We start from the raw sequence: 20208 nt of genomic DNA on the forward strand, positions 1-20208 counted from the left end.
GGTACACCAGCTATGGTTTTGGACCAGCTATGTGGTCTCCAGCACAGGAATCCAGTGGTGATGTGGCTGACACTGCCACCCTCCTGATGCTTGTTACCAGTTAGAGCTGGTGCAGGTGAGAAAAACCAGTCACCTGGCAGGGAGAAGGAGGAAAGCAGGACTGGCAGATGCTCAGACCATGTGGATGGCAGCTGTTGGCTCGGTTTTGTTCCTTTAGGAGCTGGGATGAGAAGAGCAGTCTCTTCCAGAGACACTTTGTCAGCAGAGCTGCTGTGGACAGACTGCTTGGCGTGGCAGGGCCCTTCCCAGGCAGCCCAGCCCTCCCCAGCCCTCCCCCTGGCATTGCAACATCTCCCACTTTCCAAAGAGACAGAGCCCAAAGAGCAAACACAGGAAACCCCAGCCCCGGTCAAGGTCTGGGAGGTAAATTTGTAACTCGGGACAGATTGTGAAGATGCTGCTCTGTAATGTGTAAATACTCCTTTCTTTCTCCATCAGCCCAGAGCTGATGCCAAGCCTCCCTTCATGGTTGGGTCTGCTGAAGAGCCAGGACACAGGTTGGAAATGCAGCCGGGCACGCAGGCTCCTCATTCCCTGGAGACAGGATCCTTCCCTCACTTCTGTAAGTGCTGCCCTGAGCCGGGCTCAGCTTGGGCTGGGAGGCTGGGACACCACAGGGAGCACTGCCAAGAGCTGTGGGGTGTGCCCAGCCTTCTGCTCCTCTGGCCACCAGTGCCAGCTGAACAGAGCCTTGGCATCCTTGAACTGGGGTGCAGGTTTTGGAAAGAAACTCTCCTACCACTGCAGGAGAGTTCAGGTGCTGGGAAAAGCTGTTTAACAGGAATGGTGGAGGTGTGATGGGACAGATGGGCTCGGCAAGGAGGTGGCAGCTCTGTCCTTGAAGGTCTCTCTGATTTGGGGCAGGAGGGTGGGCAAGCTGAGCTTTTGTTCCTCTGTGTTTCTTCTCTGTGTTTTCCTCCTGTAGTAGTGGAAAAGTTTTCAGTCTGTGTTTATTGATGGCTTATACTAAAGGAGTTCTGGCCATCAGCTCATAAAGGTTAAAAAAGATCAGGTGGCAGGTACTCGTAGAGCTAGTCAAGAGTTTTCCATGAGAATAATACCTTTAACAAAGTGATGGTTCACTAAAAACTGAACCTCTCCCTAGATCAACATTGATTTTGTCAAATATATTAAATATGTGTGTGTATGTACAGAGAGAGAGACAGAATTCCACTGAAAAACAGTCTTAATGGCCTAATTAACTTCAGATCCCTTTGAATCTGGTTTGGGTTTTGACCTGATTCAATGTGTTTCACCACCTCTGCTGCATATGGGCTTTTTTGCAACGTGTGTGTATCAATATTCTGACCAAAAGGAATATATTTACTTGCCTTTATATATTTCCAAGTCACATGAAATATAAATCAGATACCTCTCCTGCTACTTTATTATGTCACATAACATATTGATATGATATTGATGTATCCATATCAGGTTTAATTAGCTTCAGCAGGGACACTATTTGCCTGATTCCTATATATCAGTGGCACAACACTGGACCTGATCCAGTCAGATGCAAAGTAACCTTTGCAGCAGTTGTGAACTCTGGGGATCAACCTGTGCTGGGCAGGTGTGTAAGTAAAGGACAGAGAGAAAATTATCTTCTTGTCTCTGAGCTCTAAAAAACTGTTGTTCTACTCCAGATGAAGGAAGGCTGCACAAGATCCCTGCTTGGTGCTCAGCCCCAGTCTCAGTTCCAGGTTTAGACCCCAGACTCTTGTCTGGAAGTGATCCACAGAGGATTTGTCACCGGAGCCCAGGGATGGAGCAGTGTGCTGCCCAAACCGGCTGCAGGTCCTCGCAGGCTGGCCCCTTCCACCCTGCATCTGTCAGTTAAGGGAGCATCCTTCCCATCCTGGCTTTTCCCAGCTGACCTTTTTAAGCTCAGTTGCAGGTTCTGCCCCATCTTCCCACTGACAGCTCTGAATATTCATTCTGAATGCTGCAGAGGCAGCTGGTTTAGGGGAGAGGTCTGCAACCTTTCCTGGGCTGCCCTGCCTTTCCCTGCCTCACGCACACCCAAAACCACGGGCAGGGAGCTGGGAGATGCTGCCTGTGCCGTGGTCCCCTCCAGACAGCCAGCCTGGAGCTGCCTTCTGCATCAGAAAGCAGTGGCTGTGTGGAAACGGGGAGCTGGGAAATCACAGGTGACTGGAACAACAGGGACACCTCCTGCTGCAATTTGCATGTAACTCCAGTGACCTCCAGGGAGGCTTTTCTTGCTCGGCTACTCCTGGCAGTGCAGATGGAACATTAAAAGGACTCTAATTAGCTAATGAGAAGGTTACACCTAGGCCAGGACCTGTAGCAGGCATCACTGCAGTGACAGCAGTGGAGGAAAGGGTGGGAATGTGTTTGTTGCAGATATTTTCTGTTTCAGCTGAAGTCCCAAGGACTTTTTTACCCACAGGATGAGGCTGGTTTGGAATTAGATTTCCCTGCTCTTGCTGTGATCTTGCTTTCGCTGGGGTGGTTCAGAAGCTGAGCTGAAAGGCTTCACCATGTGCCTGGTGTGATGCCTGGCTCTGTGAGCCCTTGCCTGGGCTGAGCAATATCCTGTGCCCTTGGGAGAGGCAGGAGCTGTCTGGAGCAGGTTTTTTTGTGTCCAAGGGGCAGTGCAGCAGCTCTGAAGGACCAGGATGCCAATGCCTGCTGTCCTTGATGTTGGTGGCTGCTGAGCACAGCTCTCTCATCAATGAGCCCTTCTGCCTTGTGGGGATTCTGCAAAGCTCTTAGTTCCTTTCCTGCTACAGGTTTTTTAATGGGAAGCCTTTGATACAGCTCCGGCAGAAACTGCTCTCACCTTGGCCTGCCTATTGGCCAGAAACTGCTGGATCCTGAAGAGCACATTTTGGGGCCAGGTTTTGGATGGTCCATTCCCCAGCTGTGAGGGGTGGCAGAGGTGATGGCTGCATTGTGGGGAGGCCAGGCTTTTACAAGGGCTTTACCTGCACTTTTTTGTTATAGCTTATATGACTCTGGCTATGTGTGTATTGGTTGCTAGAATAAAGCCTCTGTTTTCAGTGCTTGGAGGAAGAAAAGCATTGCCCTGCAAATCCTGCAGGAGAAGCTGAGTTCAGAGCCTGAGACAGACCCAGGGGTGGATTCTCCAGTCGCTGGCACCAGCCCTGCTGGGCTTGAGGGCACAGAGCCGGAGTGCACAAGGAGCCTCAGCCTCCCTCTGAAAACAAACAAATCTGAGCCTGCCATCCCTCAGCACCCTGGGGAGCACTTGGTGTGTCTGCTGCAAACCCAGAGCACATGAAGCTGCCTGGGGAGTTGGGCTGTTTGGAGGTTTCTTTGGGATTGCCAGTGGAAAGGAAGGCCATGGGAGCAGAGATGTCTGGTCTGGGTGCTGAGAGCTGTGCTTGCTGGTCCTTTGCCTAGGAGCCGGCAGGATTACAGGAGAACTCCCCTGTTTTGGGAGAAAGCTGCCTCAAATTTGGCCGTCCCTGGGTGGGGGGCAGCGAAGGGGTTAAAGCTCAGCCGTTCTGCCCAATCAGTCTGGCTTGCCTGTAATAACCAATTAACGAAGTGTAATTGTGCAAATCCATATGTGGCAGTAATTACCAGAGAGATTAATGGATTCCTTCCTTTCTAAGCAGAGCCCACCACAGCTTGCCAGCGTCCCCCCGCCACCTGAAAGGCTTTGGGGAGGGGGGAGGAGGGGAGCTGCTCTTCCCTGGACACTCTGTGGTGGAGCCAAGCGGGCAGGGAGGCCCTGTGGGGGCTGCCCCTGCTTGTTTAAATGACCCTTTTCATCTCCCTGCCCTCCTCACGTCCAGCTCGCTGCTCCCTGGCTCGGACCCTCCTCCTGAGGACAGTGGGTGCCCAGGCTGTGGGACCCGGGCTGCCAGGTCCCTGCCCTCCCCATTGTCCATTCATTCCCTGCTCCCCTCTCCGGCCCTAATTGCTGCAGAATGTGGCGTCTGTTCGCCCTCTTCTTTTGTAGCTTTGTTATTTTAGTTGCAATGGGTAATCCAGCAGACTGTTAAAGGCATACACAGGGCGAGGAGGGGACAGCAGGGCTCAGGGAGGGTTCTCATTTTGGGGTTGTGTTTGGGGGGTGGCAGATCACAGGCCTGACACGTGCTCTGGGGTGGGTTTTCTTAAGGATGTGTGACCAGAGAAGCCAAGAGTGACCCTGAAACGTGAATATTCCCCCTGGATAATGCTCTGGGGGGTGAAACGCGGTGCTGATGGAGAAGAGGGTGCATTTGTGGCAAATCACCACCTGGGCAACACAGATGCCTCCATCTGCACTTGAGTCCCACTCTGGTTGAACTCAACCCCACATCACACCCCACCCAGGTCTGAGCACTGCTGGGAGGGGGAGCTGGGAGAGCTCAGCCCCGTTATGGTGCTGGCTGATGCTCCCTGCCCCTGACAGGATGTCGTGCAGAGCCTCAGCCCTGGAGAGGGCTGGCTGGGGAGCCTCCCTCAGCAGCTGCACGCACAGGGCCACCCCAGCCCCAGGGTGGCTGTGCCTGCTCAGCAGGGCACGGGCCAGGTGGCTCCAGTGGCTTGGCAGGGAGTGCTCACTTCACATCTCACGTCGAGCATCCTCCCTGCCTTCCTCTCCAGGGCTTTAAACCCGGCTCTGTGGATTTTTTATGTTGGATTTGGATTTGGGGTGGGTCAGAGATGTGTGTCCTGGGTGAAAAAAGCACTCAGAGCCAGGCCGAAGGTCCATCCATCCTGAAAAATGATGGATGTATCCAGCAGCCTCCACCCTGAGCTGCTCAGCATCTCCCACCACTGATACCCTTGTGGGGCCAGGACAGGCTGCCCCCAAATCTGTAATGATATCTGCACAGACATCCCTGCAGAGCACGTCTGGCCTTTGCCTGGCTGCTCCCTGGCACCCATTCACTGCCACACAGATGGTGAGGATGTAAATGACCTTTTTCTTACTGCTGACTTGTTGCAAAGGCCAGGAATGTGGCTGCTCCCAGGCAGTGCCAGTGCAAGGTGCCCATCAGAGACACAAGCAAGGCTCTCCTCCAAGGAGGGCTGCAGGTGATGGGGGAGGCTCTGGGAGATTCTTTCCTGAAGGTGATGGGAGTGCACAGAAAGGTGCAAATTCCTAAGAGGAGTGGGAGAGGTGGAGAACACTGACTGAAATTCTGCTTTTGAGTCCCAAAACTGCTTGGGGTCCTGGGAGCCAGGCCACACAGATTGCTTGGTTTCCATCCAGGAAAAGGCACCAGGGCTGCTCTTGGCCATTCCAAATGTTTTGTTTGTCAGAGAGGTGTGTCTCTTGGAGTCAGCTGAGGCCCTGGATTCCTCCAGCTCTTCCATTTCACCTAACCATGGGTTCATCAATGCTCCTCTTCCCTTGCTGCTGGGTCATCCTGGGCTGGAGGTTGAGTGTTTCCTGCTCTGCTTGTGGGGTCTTTGCTTTCTGGAAAGCAGAGATGTCTGGGGGGACTCAGGGAAATACTTGGGCCACTGAGGGGTGTACCTTGCACAGTTTAAGGTGTGCTTGAAGTGTTGGCTCCTTGCTGCCCTGGATTTTAGGTGCCAGGGCTGCAAGATTTAGTAGATAGGTGTGATTTGAAAGCCTCATTACTTAAATGAGCCGTGGAGAATAATTTGTGTGGATATGGCTTGGCTCTGGAATGTCCAGAGTTCCCAGTGGGAACATCCCTTGGCCTGTGCTGGCTCCCAGACTGTGCTTGGGAACTCTCTGATGGGAAGTGCCAGTCCTTGCAACCATCAGGACAGACAGAGCCTGGGATTGTGCACTTGCACTGGTTAATTTATCAACCTGCCAGGGTGTGCTGCTGGTCTGGAGAACTTAAGGGCTGAAAAGGGCTCCAGATTTTACAGCTGGGGTATGGCTGGCTGGCAGAGGAGCCAGCTCTGTGGAGAAGCTGATCTTCAGGGCTTGCTTTAATAAGCTGACTTAAGTCAGTGCACATCAGTGCAGTGCCAGTTCTTGAGTATGCCCACATCATCCCAGGTCATCTCTCTGCCTCTGCTGTGTGGAGGCTGCTCCTTCTGCTCAGAGACTCGAAAGGACAGGGCCAAAATGTGTGGCTGGTGCTCTTTTCTCTCCCTCTCTTCCTGCTGAGAAGGGGTTGAGGGGCAGAGAGCAGATATTTGACAGCAAATGTCATTCCACATCCCTGCAAATTCTTCACATGCTTGCTCCTTGCTGCTGGGCTGTCGTGTGTGGTGTGCTCTGTCCCTTCCTTGATCCAGGGCTGTTCCTTTTTTTGGGGGCATGGGGAATTTTGTCATGCTCCCATGGCTTTAAATACCAGTGGATTTTCCATCTGGTGCAGGGGAGCACGTGGCTTTTGAGAGGAGAACATGAGAGGCAGTGGAGGGCATAGATGAGGAAAGGGATGCTCACTGTAGCTGGATCCTTCCTCACCCCTCAGATGAACAAGAGGTGAAGAAAAGCACTGAGAGGAACCTTTCCCATGGGAGAACATCTTGGCTGAGTTTCATGTTGTGTTTGTCTCCCTTTGGCTGCCACTGGAAGGTGAGTCCTGGGGGAAGGAGAGTTGTGTGTCTGTGTGGGCAGGGCAAAGAGGAGGCTTGGTGCTCTGCATCTCAAACACACTGGGCTGGCAGAGCCTGCTGAAATTGGTGGTACCTGCAAAGAGATGACCTCAAAATGAACCTGTTGCTTTTCTGTGAAATGGAAATGTCTGCATGGCTTAGAGGACAGACACAAACTACTGAGAGTGCAGGGGTTTGAGCCACCAGTGGAGGCAGAGACAGTGAGGGCTGAGGTCTTTATATCCCCCTTCTCCTTTTTTTTTTTTTACTGCCAGTTTATGGAGGAATTCTTTGGGTTTGCCCATCTTAAATACATCATTCTGTGCCTCATTGCTGGGGTTGTCCTTCATTTCATCCAGCTGCTGTGAGAGAAACCTGCCTCTCCCTGCTTCTTGAGAACACACCTGGGTTTTAGTGGTGTTTGATTTCCTTCCCTGCTCTCAGGGGCCCAATGGACAGGAAAAAATCTACTGTGAAAGGGGTTAATGTGCCAATGGCACCTGCAGAAGTGAAGTGGAGGTGGGATCCAGGTCTGGTTCCTGAGGAGCTCCTGGCATCCTGTGAGAGGGGCAGCTTCCCACTGTGGCTGGCAGAAAATGCCTCACTGACTGGAGCAAGGACTAAACTCCAAGGGCAGCTGGCTGAGAAGTGCTGACTGGAGCTTGGTGATTTGGTGGATGTGACTTTTGGGCCCTTGGTCCAGATCTAAAGCTCTGTGGCCATCTGACCCACAGTGCTAGTCTGGCAGGATTGCCCTCTCCTTCCTCAGATCTTTCCAAGTTATTGTAATGGAGCCAATTTGATAAGACAGGCTTTATCAGATCTGGCTGCCAGAGAGCAGGCTCTGCTGGAGACATGGAAGGAGAGACAGGAGTGATTCAGAGAAAGCTGGAGCCCTCACTGTGGCATTCATGTGACAGTGTGCACTCAGATGCTCACACCTGATCCAGACAGAGCTCAGTGCAAAAAACGCTGTGTGAACTTGAAGCTGTGGTATTTCTTGGAGAGAACACGAATCAGAAATCTAAAGGTGCCTGCTGAGCTCCCCTCTGCCATGGCAGGACACAGAGGGACCTGGGATTAGATGTTTTATGATAGATATCAGCCTTCTGGGCTTTTGGGGTCTGGCTGCTGTGGCAGGCACCCTGGGGACCCACGGCTGTGCCTCAGCCCTTGGTGTGAAGCTGTTCCTCTTGGATGCCTCCAGCCTTCCTCCCCTGAGGAAGGAGCTACTCCAAGCAGAAATAAGCCCTGTTACCATGAACTGCAGGACAGCCACGTTTGCCTGGCTGGTATAAATAGACCATTTGGACATGATGGAGATTGACAGCTTGTCTCAGGAGTTTTGCACTTGCTGAGGCAGGAGGAAATGTAAAAGCATCAACGTGGGCATGCACAGCATGAGAGCAGCAAGCAAAGCCCCCCAGCTGCACAGCAGGCAGTGCCACCTGCCAGGAGGATGCAGCTGGGGGACCTGGTGGCCCTGAGCAGGGCACTGCTGTGACAAGACCTTCCCCAGCCTCTGCTGAGCCATGCCAGGTCCAGCAGGTGCCTCGTGTGTCACCCAGCTCAGCCTCCTGCCAGCAGAAATCCAGAATTCCCAGCAAAAAGAGAATGAAGAATGGAGCAGGAGAGAAAAAAAAGAGTTGAAAGTTTTCCAGATGTAGAGATAGGTGTGGGGATCAAGTTTCACTTAGTTTGTTTCTAGGTAGTCAAAGAAGCCACTAAATCAATATTTATTTGTGACTGAGGGTTGCCTTTTAAAATTTTTTTTAAGTACTTGCCCCTAGAAGCGATAACAGAGGGTTAACCTGGACAAGGAACATCTTCTGTTGGGATGTTTCATCTGAAAAATGGTTGTTGTGGAAAAACTGGGAAATCACATGGGCTGTGTCTTGCAAAATTTCTCTGAGCACTCTTTTTTTTTTTTTTTTGAAGGAAGATAACCTGTTTCCAGGCATTTTGCAGAAATCTCAGTTTCACATCATGTGAACAGCAGAGTTAAGGATGGGCTTGTGTTTAAATGACAACCTGTGTGTTCCTAGGTGCTCTGAGTGGAAAATTTGCTTGCAGGGTGGTATCAAGGAGGTATCAAGTGAACCTTTCTTCACCTGTCCTTGGAATATCCCTTGCTGAACACCAAATGTCCTGTCAAGGCAAACTTAAGAGCTGAATGTTCTTTTCCCAAAAAATCTCTTCTGGACAAAAGGCCATTTTGTCAGACATCTGCTTTTGGTTCTGAGCGATTTCAGCACTTGCACATGGAATTCCTCACTTCATTCAGTGCTCATCCAACCTGGAATCCTGCTTTTACAGCACAGTTTGCTGTTTTGTAACATGGACAAGAGAAATAAGGTGATTACCTTGAAGTGTGAGGGATGGGGGACTCTCCCAGCTCAGATACTGTGATTCCGTTTTTGTCTCTCTGATCTCTTTTCCAGGGGAGGTAAAAAGGTGGAGTGACCTGTCTGAAAGCAGGCAGGGAGTTCTGGACTCCCAGACTCTGAACTCCCAAACTCTGAACTTCCACTCTGTCTTGAGTTGCCATACAGGATGTGACCAGAAATGTGTATTCTGTAACCATCTGCTGAGCCGGGTGGGGCAGTGACCCTGATCTCCTGGCACATATTATCTGCTAATGGGCCAGCTTTAAACCAGCTGGGCAATCATCTTTATCTTTCCCACAGCCCATCCTCCCTCCAGGAAGATATCATCTGCTGCTGGCCCATTCAGTCCCACTGCATGGCTGATAAAATTCCATCATCCCACTGGGAGATGCTCCAGCCAGGGGAGCAGCCAAGCCTTTCCTACCCAGATAAAAACTGACATTTTGGACACCAAGGGACCTTCTTTCCACTGCATTCCAGAGGAAAGCCAGACCTTTCCACATCATCCCTGCACCTTCAGAGGAAACTGCACCTTCTCCAGGAGCACTGCTCCAGCTGAACCACATCTGCCCCTGCAGGAGGATGCAGCCACCATTGAATGGGACTGTGCCAACACCCTGACTGACTGACGGGTGTCAGCTTGGATTCTGACTCTGGCAGGGTTTGGGATTGTTCTTTGTAATTCTGTATTTCTATTTGAATTTTCCTAGTAAAGAACTGTTATTCCTAATTCCCATATCTTTGCCTGAGAGCCCATTAATTTCAAAATTATAATAACTTGGAGGCAGAGGGTTTATATTCTCCATTTCAAAGAGAAGCTTCTGCCTTTATTGGCAGACACCTGTCCTCCAAACCAGGACAACTCCCAAACTCTGAGTGGCCACTCTCTTGACCCAAGGACATAATGCATGGCCAAACCTCTTTGTTGCAGCACAAACCTGCATCATGGAGATGCAAATTCCCTCCCAAGCCCAACCCAAAGCAATCGACACTTTTATTCTCCAGAGGATCCAAATGGCCACTTTTTTGGATCCACCTCCCCAGGAACACTTTGCTGCATGCTTTTCCATGACGCTGCTGCTGCTGACCTTTCTGCTCCGGCGAGGGGGAGTCTCTGGGAAGCACATAGGCAGTGATTCTTCACTGGCACAAAGGCCGGGATTGTTGGCAGCTTGACGCCCCAGAAAGTGTCTAATTGACTCGACTCTCTCTAGCTGGGCTCCAAATGGATTTTCTGCCTCAGGATATCTCGGCCTTATAGTGGACCTGTTGTTTTTGCTGCCTGCACGATGCTCAAAAGTGCATTGTTGGGGCAGGGAAGCGCTGGCTCGGAGCGGATGCCGCTCTGCCAGTGCAGGAGCACAGCAGGGTCACCTGCCAGCCTCACTCAGGATTCCAAACTCTCCTGGAGCATCCCAGAGCCTGAGCTGGGCTCCATGGGCACGGCTGACAGGTGTAAATCTGCCCTTTGGGTCTCAGGGGGCGTTAGTGTGAAAATGTCTCTGCTGGTTTGGCAGTGTTTGTTCGCTCTGATGGCTTGGGTGGCCACCTAGAATAGGGGCTGGACAAAATTAAGAGAATAAAAGCAGGGATTTATTGAAGGCCTTCAATAGGCATACCTTGGGTAGTCAAAAGCCTCCAATAAGAGCTACACCCAATGGCCAGAAGTTTTTCATGCAACTGTAAGTTTGGTCCATTTATATATTGGGGTTGATCCTCCAATTACAGCTTCAGGTAATGAAGTAATTCACTCCAAGATTTCCCCCCCATTTCACTGTTGTTTACATCTCTCAGGGCCTGAGACAATAAGGTGTCCTTGAGTTTCAGGCCTAGGGAAGAATTTTTTTGTCTGAATACAATTGGAGAGCAGCAGCTGACAGGCTATGGAGTTTTTGAGTCATACATTAAAGCAGTAGAGGATCTGAAAAACATAAAAGCTAAAATCCTAAGGCATCAACTCCAGAGCATCTCCAGTGTGGGCTTGGCCCAGGAGCCTTGACAGGTATGTCTGTCACCTTGCACAAATGCCTGGGAGTGCTTTACCTTCATCTGTGTCAAAATACCTAAGTGCCACCACCGGTGCCTGTCTGAGGAGGTAATTCCCTGCAGGATTGGGCAGCTGGGCTCTGCAACCAGCAAAGCTGCTGGAGATGCTTAGGCAGGGCTAAGAGGATTCAGTGACACCGCTGATTAGTGTTGAGGGCCTCATTAGGGTGCTGGTAATTGCAGGTCTCCCGAGGTTTAAACAGCCTTGTTTAAATCTGCCCCCAGAGGCTGCGCCTGGCTGCATGGGACGGTGCTTTCTGCAAGGTAGGCAGTGCCCTCCCTGGAGCAGCCTGCCACTGGGGATGGGACTCACCCTGGGGAGCTGTGGGGCTCAGGGAGACAGGGGGAAAGCCTGGGGAGAAGGAGAGGGCAGGCTGTGCTGCTGCAGGTGTGTCTGTGGTGCTGCTGTTTGAATGCGCTGCCGTCTGTAATTGCATTAGCCCGGTGGGGCTCTGGGGCTAATTTCATTAGCCTGGTGTCTGTGGTTATTGCTGGACATGGGGAAGGGCAGGGATGGATGGGGAAGGGATGATGCAGCAGCTCCCTCTCCATCTCCAGGCAGGCAACTTGCTTTTGGTGACTTTTGCCTGTCCCAGGTCCGTGGTCAGCAGGGCAGGGCTGGCACATCCCCACTGTCCCTGCAGCTTCCAGGGGTTCTCCTCTGTTTTGACAGCTGTTCTGAATGCTGCCTGTATTTAGTGTGCTCCTCTTCCCTTGGGAAAAACACTCTCTGAGGTGCACCCAGATGGAGGAAGAACAAAATTTCTGGTATTTCCCAGAGTTCCACTAATGACATAGGGGTAGAGGAAAGGATGGTCTCCATGGATGAAGAGAAGAGAAGAGAAGAGAAGAGAAGAGAAGAGAAGAGAAGAGAAGAGAAGAGAAGAGAAGAGAAGAGAAGAGAAGAGAAGAGAAGAGAAGAGAAGAGAAGAGAAGAGAAGAGAAGAGAAGAGAAGAGAAGAGAAGAGAAGAGAAGAGAAGAGAAGAGAAGAGAAGAGAAGAGGTCTGTGTCTTCTCCTGGAACATCAGGAGCTGGTCCCATGCAGCTCAGAGTCAGGGACTAGCACCAAGGCAGCCTGGAAGGGGAAGGGCTGATGCAGAATTTCCCTTCCTCTCCATCTCCAGGGAGGGAACTTGCTTTTGGTGACTTTTGCCTGTCCCATGCCATTGCCATGGACCAGTGCAACAGATGGATGAGCTGGTTCAATCCACCTGTTGGCCTGGAGAAATCCAGTTTCAAGTCCCTGCTCTGGCACTGGCTGCCTGTTTGGCCTGTGCAGGTCACCTGGTGTCTGTGCCACCCTCAGAGGCCAGCAGGAGGAGAATGGGCATTTTAGCTCCTGGGGCACTCAGCCCTTATTGCACCTCATTAGCCATGTGAAGGGATGCCCAGCTCTAACACCAGCACCCCATGGGAAGGGGTTTTCCCTGGAAAACCTTTTTGTTTGGTCATGTCTATCAGGATACACATAGACTGCCTTTGCCTTCAAACAAAGATGAGGTGGGGCTTGATGGAATTCTTGGACGTATTTGGGGTTCTCCTAGTTCAAGGAAAAGGGACCATATTTACTTTCCAGTTTTCCTGGTTCTGGTGAAGACTGGGATAAAATTATTCCCCTTTAAGCCTTTATGCAGTCAGGCTTCAGACCAGCATCCTGAAAGGCTTGGTGGAGTAGCACTGGTGGAGGAGTTCTTTGAGATGCTATTCCAGCACACTGCAGAAATGCTCTCTGCAGTACAGTGGCCTTGGAAAGTTAACTGGGAGGTGAGTGAGTGAGCTGGGGATCCCAACACAACGTTAACATCTTGAACAGTTCTGCTTTGTCAGGAGTCCTGCCCTGACTGATGCCCCAGGTGTGGCTGCTGGATCCCCCCCTGGCAGCACTGAATCCCATCTGGGTGCAGCATGGCAATGGATTTCCTTCCTAAATTAACAGTGGCAGTCATGGTGTCTTCTCCTTTTACACAACAACGAGGATGGGCAGGGGAATAAAAAGCATTTAATGCTCTGAACTGGGATTTGTGCTGAGGGGCTGCCTCTGTAAGGTCCTGCAGTGCTGCTTAGGAGAGGCTGGGCTGGCTGCTAGAGTCAGTCTGTCACAGACTGACCTGGGAGCAGGGACTGGAACTTCTCCACGCTCCAAAATCCATGGTGGTCTCCTAAATTAATTGCCTGCCACTTGATTTGCCTGAGGAAAGGGCCTGGAGGGGTTTCCTTGAAGTTGCTCTGTGTGTGCATGTGTTCTGCAGTGCTAAGCACTCACTAACCCAGATCTGCTAAAAATCAATAAAGTAATCCACTTACTGCTTGGGACTGCCAACCTTTTTAAGGAGCTCAGAGCTGTTTTGTCTTCTTTCCTCTCCCAAAGAAAGAAAAGAGCTGTGAGGAAAGGGGGTGCTGACAGAGCCGGTCTAAAATCAGGCTCTTTGCTCTGGGCAGATCAATAAAAATAATTCCCTACTAAAACTTCATTAGGGTGGGATTAGAGCCGCTGAGATGCCGCGTGGTGGGTCAGAATTACTGGTGCTGCTAAACCTCGGCACGGCCGGTGCTTAGGACACAAAGCTGCTTCAGTGCTCACACCTCCCCGTTCCCAGAGCTGCCAGGGCTGCCCTGAGCAGGCAGCTTGGCAAGGGCACAGACCCTCCTGGGCAGCCTGAGGGCAAGGGACAAGCCAGGCTGGCGTGGCAGGGATGTGTGTGACTCAAGCAGGTGGGAGCAAAGTCGCTGTGCAGGAGTGGGTTTGTCTCCAGACCTCAGCTCTGATTGCTGGGGGGCACCAGGGGTACAAGGCCACACTGCATCTCTGCATGGCAGAGCCTTCCCATGGCAGAGAAACGTCCCTCTGGGTGTGTGTGGGGCTGCACAAAGTCCCTCACTTGTGTGGAAGTTTTGGATCGTATCGAGTCTGTGTATTTGTGTGTGTGAAAAATCACTTCTCTTGAAAGCAGATTGTTTGCTAGGCTTTTTTTGATTGAAAAATGGTTCTTTCAGTCTTGTGACATAGGAAAAAAAAACCAAAAAAAACAACTTGCCCTGCTGAGAAATCCAATTTTCTATCAGGAGATGGAAACAATCTCCTTGCAGCCTCTTGCTCAGCAGTGCCCTGGGTTTCTCTCTGCAGGGCATTGAGGTATCCCTGCCTCCTGCCTGGCTTTTGCCTCCTGTTCCTAACAGGGATCCCCAGTGTGGCTGCTAAAGGACAGCACTGGAGGCACAGCCAGTGTCAAGGCAAACTTTGCAGACAGGTTAGAACTCCTTGTGGCTGCTGGGATTGTCACCACTTGGTTAGACAGGGTGGAGTGTGGGGCAGCCTCCTCTGAAACAGGAGCTGTGCCTACATCTCCTGCACCTGGATGGGAACACTTGAAGGACTGTCCTGAGCCGAGGACACTCACTGGGGATGGCCTTGTATGCTGGGGAGGTGGCAGGGCAGGACACAAGCTGGGCTGAGCAGGAGAGGGGCAGGACACACACACAGTGTTGTGCTGTGCTCTCGTGCTGCTCACCAAACCCTTTGGTCTCCCTTGCCCAGAGCTCAAAACCTGTGGCCAGTGAGAGGGATGTGTAAGTATTGGTGCTCAGCTCCTCCTCTAAAAACAGTTCTGCAGTGCCATTAATGTTTGTGCAATAAAACAAATGAGATGTGAAAGGTGGCCAGATAGAAAATACAAGAGTGATCTCTGTTGTTTGTATTCCCCCTGTGATACTGCAGTTGCTTGGAGAGGTTTTTTGCCTCAGTAGAACCTACTGTGAATACTGATCTCTTGTTTTCTTTTTTTTTTTTTTTTTTTAAACTGTGAGGAAAAAAGAAGGTGTGTGTAAACCTAGGCCACAGTTAATGGGCTGTACAGAATGCTGATACTACTGCCTGCAAACCTCCTTGCTCCTGACAGCAAGCAGCTTATCCATTTGTTCTGGACTCCCAAATGTTGGGTTCCCATTCCCAGGAACACTCAAAGTCCTGGAGCTGATCTGATGTACCTGCTGCCCAAAAAGTGCATCCATGTCATGGTGCCCTCCCAATACTGCACATTACCAAGTCCTCACAGAGAGATGCAGAGCAGAAATTGGAGGAAATAAAATCACCTTTTAAAAAGAATTTAAGAGTTATTAATAAAATGGAGAGGAAAAACCCTTTCTAGCGTAAACTCTAGCTAGAGATAAATGGATATGGCAGTGTCTGAGAGCAAAGGAAGAAACAGAGCTAACAAGAGTAACCTTTCCTTCTCCTGCAGATGCAATACCTCAGGGCTGACTGCACCTCAGTCAGCATCTGCCTGAGCTGCTGCTGGGTGCTCTGAACAGCTCTGGGCTGGCAGATTCCACTCCTTCCCCTTCCAGAGCACTTTGTGCCAAAGGCCAGAATGGGTCCTGGGGGGACCTGGAGGGAGCCAAGTGCCAGAAGGCCGTGGTAGGATGCCCAACATCCTAATGTGCTCTTCCCTCTTTTTGTCTTTCTGCTTGCCTGCCGTGCTCCCCTTGGTCCCAAGGGAAGGCAAAGCCCCTTGCCAGCCCCGAGCCCCCTTTCTCTGCTCCTTCCAGCCACCTTCTCCTCCAGCAAAACTCCTCCATTCCTTTGAGGTGCCTTTGTTTGAGGCTTCCCAGATCAGACAGCAGAAACAGGGGGCTGTGCTGTATCCATCCCAGAACTGCAAGAGCCTGGCTGGGGGATTGCCAGTCAGGGAACTGGGGCTGCTCCTGATTCGGAGCACAGTCACTGGAGGGGGCTGCATGTGGCTCTGCCCCAGCCTGGCAACTTGCTTCTGCTGATTCCTACACATTTCCTGCAGAACTTCACTGTCATACACTGTGTACAGCAGGGATTGTGTCTGTCCTGTGCCCCACCTCAGCTCCAGCAACTGCTTCGTGATACTTTTGATGTGGTTTGTTTGTATTTTGAAATAAGCCCCGCTCCTTTGGGTGGGGCTGGGGATGAGAGCTGAGCTGCAAGGTCCTGATCCTCCTCAGCCTTGCATTTCCAGGGTGTTGGGAAGGATAAGGAGTTGACAGGAAGGTCTCACAGATATGTATGTACAGGAAGATTTTTGAATGTAGAATCTGAAGAAGGAACAGAAATGATAGCAAGTTTTGATGTAAAAGAAAAGAATTGCTGAATGAGTTTTACTGAGTAACTAAGAAGTTGGAAGGGGCTTTTATGACTTAGAGCAAAGGATAAATCCACCTCCAACAAAAGATGTTTTTACCAAGCAAAAAGATTTTCACAGAAAACAAAAATGTCGCGTTGCAAGTAGACAAAAGACCTCAGAATTTTCCACTACAAAAAAAAACCGAAAAACAACTTCAAGCTTATACTGTAACAGAATAACTTTTTGTGATTGGAAAATCGTAACATGAATATTATAATGTTAGTAGTTATGATAGTCTATAAGTAATAGTAAAGGTATTGATAGGCTATAAGTAATAAAAAAGGTATTGATTGGTTGTCCCGTTTTGAGATGCTCTGTAATGAAAAGCATGTAATGCATTGTAACCAGAACTGGAAGCAGCTTTCCGACGAACCCACAGCTGGGGCTGTCAGGCTGTCGGCTCTTGTCACCCACGACCCGTGAATTGTTGCATCATTTGGATACAATAAACAGCATTTCAAAGAGCTCCGCATCCCTCATTTTAGGCTCTTACACTGGGGGTGACAGCTGAGGCACGGTGAGGTGCGGGATGCGGTGTGGATGCGGGTGTGGATGCGGTGCGGGATGCGGTGTGGATGCGGGTGTGGATGCGGTGTGGATGCGGTGTGGATGCGGGTGTGGATGTGGGTGTGGATGCGGGTGTGGATGCGGTGTGGATGTGGGTGTGGATGCGGGTGTGGATGTGGGTGTGGATGCGGGTGTGGATGCGGTGTGGATGCGGTGTGGATGCGGTGTGGATGCGGTGTGGATGCGGTGTGGATGCGGTGTGGATGCGGTGTGGATGCGGGTGTGGATGCGGTGCGGGATGTGGTGTGGATGCGGTGTGGGATGCAGTGCGGGATGTGCTGCGGGATGCTGTGTGGATGCGGTGTGGATGCTGTGTGGATGCGGTGTGGATGCGGTGTGGATGCGGTGTGGATGCGGGTGTGGATGCGGGTGTGGATGCGGTGTGGATGCGGGTGTGGATGCGGTGTGGATGCGGTGTGGATGCGGTGCGGGATGCGGTGTGGATGCGGTGTGGATGCGGGTGTGGATGCGGTGTGGATGCGGTGTGGATGCGGGTGTGGATGCGGTGTGGATGCGGGTGTGGATGCAGGTGTGGATGCGGTGTGGATGCGGGTGTGGATGCGGTGTGGATGCGGTGTGGATGCGGTGTGGATGCGGTGTGGATGCGGTGCGGGATGCGGGTGTGGATGCGGTGTGGATGCGGTGCTGGATGCAGTGCGGGATGTGGTGCGGGATGCGGGTGTGGATGCGGTGTGGATGCGGGTGTGGATGCGGTGTGGATGCGGGTGTGGATGCGGTGTGGATGCGGTGCTGGATGCAGTGCGGGATGTGGTGCGGGATGCGGGTGTGGATGCGGTGTGGATGCGGTGTGGATGCGGTGTGGATGCGGTGCGGGATGCGGGTGTGGATGCGGTGTGGATGCGGTGTGGATGCGGTGTGGATGCGGGTGTGGATGCGGGTGTGGATGCGGTGTGGATGCGGTGCGGGATGCGGGTGTGGATGCGGTGTGGATGCGGTGTGGATGCGGGTGTGGATGCGGTGTGGATGCGGGTGTGGATGCGGTGTGGATGCGGTGTGGATGCGGGTGTGGATGCGGTGTGGATGCGGTGCGGATGCGGTGTGGATACGGTGTGGATGCGGTGCGGGATGCGGTGTGGATGCGGGTGTGGATGCGGTGTGGATGCGGTGTGGATGCGGTGTGGATGCGGTGCGGGATGCGGGTGTGGATGCGGGTGTGGATGCGGGTGTGGATGCGGTGGGGATGCGAACTCCTCCGGGCGAGCGCTGCTCCGGAGAATCCCTGCACATGGCCCGCTGTGTTAGACACCCAGCCGAGTCTTCACTGGTGGAAAAGCCGAGCCCTCCCCTCCTTGCCCAGGATGCTCCTCCCCTAAACAACTGAAGCTCTCCCCCTCCTCCCAATTCCCGATCCATACCGCGCGCTGAGCGCTGTCTCAGCCGGGCGATTATGCTCGGCAGCGCCGGGGACCGGCAGGGAGCGGGGCCAGCGGGCTCTGAGGCACGGAACCCCGGCATGGCTACCAGCCTGAGGCGAGGATGAGCCCCCGGCAGGAGGAGGCTGCCCCGGCACCCCCCGAGAGCCCCCGGTGCTGCAGAGCCATGCCCCGAGCCCCGCGGGATGCGCCGCGCTCCGGGCGCCTCTGAAGTTGGGAGCGGGCAGTTGTGTTGGGAAAGGCGAGCGATGAACTGAAGATTAAACATGTATGGGAATTATCCTCACTTCATTAAGTTTCCTGCGGGCTTTGGCAGTAAGTGTTTTACTTGCGTTTGCAGGCTGTGCCTTCTGGGTTGGGTGGAGGGGCTGGTGGAGGGAATTTTTTAACCTAGCTTGTGTGCCTGTGGTTTTATGTGCTGTGAGCTCCTGCACGGCCAAACCGGGCTGCCTGAAACCGCTCTGCTTTGAAGTTTAGGGGATCATTTGGGAGATGCATGCTTGTGTCTGTGTGCGGTGGCTTGAATCTCTTCGTTGTAAGAACAGCATCAAACCAAGTAACATCATTCCAATTTAATTCTTATTAAGGTGTTGGAGGGGAAAAATTAGTTTTCAAAGATAAAACACTCCCGGAGAAAATGACTTCCTTGCCTTGTGGGGGTAGGTGCTGCCCTTGTGACTCAGATCCCACCATAATCTGTGTCAGATTAGCCAAGAGAGGCTGCCCAGGGAGACACGAAGGGCTGGGGCTGTGACACCCCTGTGCCCAGGATCCACTCTTGGGAAATGGACTTTATCACCATATTTTTATGATCTGAAGTCATTCCCCACCCTGACACGGGGGATGTGCAAGGGGAATGTGTTGAGGAGCTCTAGGTCAGAGTGCCAAGGGCTGGGGGCACCCACCCATGGGCTGCTGACAAAAGTACTGATGGAACTGAAAGTGCTGCATGTGCAAAGTCTTAGTACCTCTGGGAAACTCTTTGAGTTGTTCCCAGCCCTTCAAGGTGGGTAAAATGCCTCCAGGATTTGCTCTGGAGGCCCCAGGCTGTACATCAGCCTGTTATTTCTCTGCTGGAGAAGCAGTTCGTGCAGACATGGGATGTTCCCACTATGTGTATATTTTATTATTTTTTTTTTCACCAGATGCTCACCTCTGGTAATTCTCCAACTCCAGAAAAGTCATTCATGGTATTGCATCAAGTTATCCTCAAGTTTCACAAGAGCTCAGCTTTCCAAAATACCTTTTTAGGCTGTTTCTGCAGGAAGGGGATGACTCGTTGGGAGAATCTATTGCTCACTGGTGTTTTTAAGGACTCAGCAAGCACAGGCTGAACTCTCTCCTATTGCTGCAATAAGAATGAAACAATGAAAGTGCTATTTGTGTTTAATTTAATTTATTTCTATTACGAATTTGCAGTGAACCAAAAGAAAAGTGACATTCAAGCTGATCTTCACAGGAGCCAGGCAGAGATCCCTGTAGGGACAAGGGTCACAGTGCTCAGCAGAGCCTTTGGGAGATTTCTAGGAGAGGAAATTGGTAATAGGAGCAGAGGGATTTCTGTTCCACCAATAAAGGTGAAAGGATATTGGGAGTTTAACTTCCATTTAAAGTATTCAACTGGTGTTTTAACCTTCTTCCAGCTTAGTATTAAAGTTGTTTTCTGTATAGGAATACCTGACAGAGATGCAAAAGCATTGGCCAAGTTTTGTTTGGGATGCTTTGGAACAGCCCCTCTGTCCTGGATGGAGTTTAGCACTCCCACCCACTCTCCCCTCAAAGGCAGAGAGCTTCCATGTCCCTGGAGAAGTGTGGTGATGTGGCAGCTCCCTCTCCTTGGCTGGCTGGGGGATTTCTGGGCAGCTTTGGTCAGGCAGTTTAGGGCTGTGTGAGAGGGCAGCCAGGCTTTGGAGGAGGAGAGCTGGTGGAAGGGATCTCCCCTGCCAGGCTCCTCAGCACAAAGCCTGTGCAGGCAGCCTGCATCCCCATCAGCCCATGATGTATTGATGGTGTTTGCTGCTCCCCCATGAAAAAGCCATGAAACTCTTCCTGGGGAACACCAGGGTGCCAAGGCAGTGTCCATGCTCAGC

General features: G+C 51.8%; 1 protein-coding gene across 3 annotated transcripts in view; it reads left to right on the forward strand.

The window, feature by feature from the left end:
- Positions 1-389: 389 nt before the first annotated feature.
- The window catches only part of RXRG (retinoid X receptor gamma), a 39976-nt gene continuing 20157 nt past the window's right edge, over positions 390-20208 (forward strand). For 2 of the 3 annotated variants that reach the window (XM_056497063.1, XM_056497065.1), the window contains exon 1: positions 390-622. In XM_056497063.1, coding sequence (XP_056353038.1) covers positions 526-622 — 97 coding nt within the window. In that variant the 5' untranslated portion in view covers positions 390-525. Of the gene's footprint in view, positions 623-18125; positions 18434-20208 lie in introns of those variants that run through there. The other variant, XM_056497064.1, reaches the window with a different exon arrangement.

This window comes from Oenanthe melanoleuca, chromosome 8 (genome assembly GCF_029582105.1).
Source record: "Oenanthe melanoleuca isolate GR-GAL-2019-014 chromosome 8, OMel1.0, whole genome shotgun sequence".
Classification (NCBI taxonomy): domain Eukaryota; kingdom Metazoa; phylum Chordata; class Aves; order Passeriformes; family Muscicapidae; genus Oenanthe; species Oenanthe melanoleuca.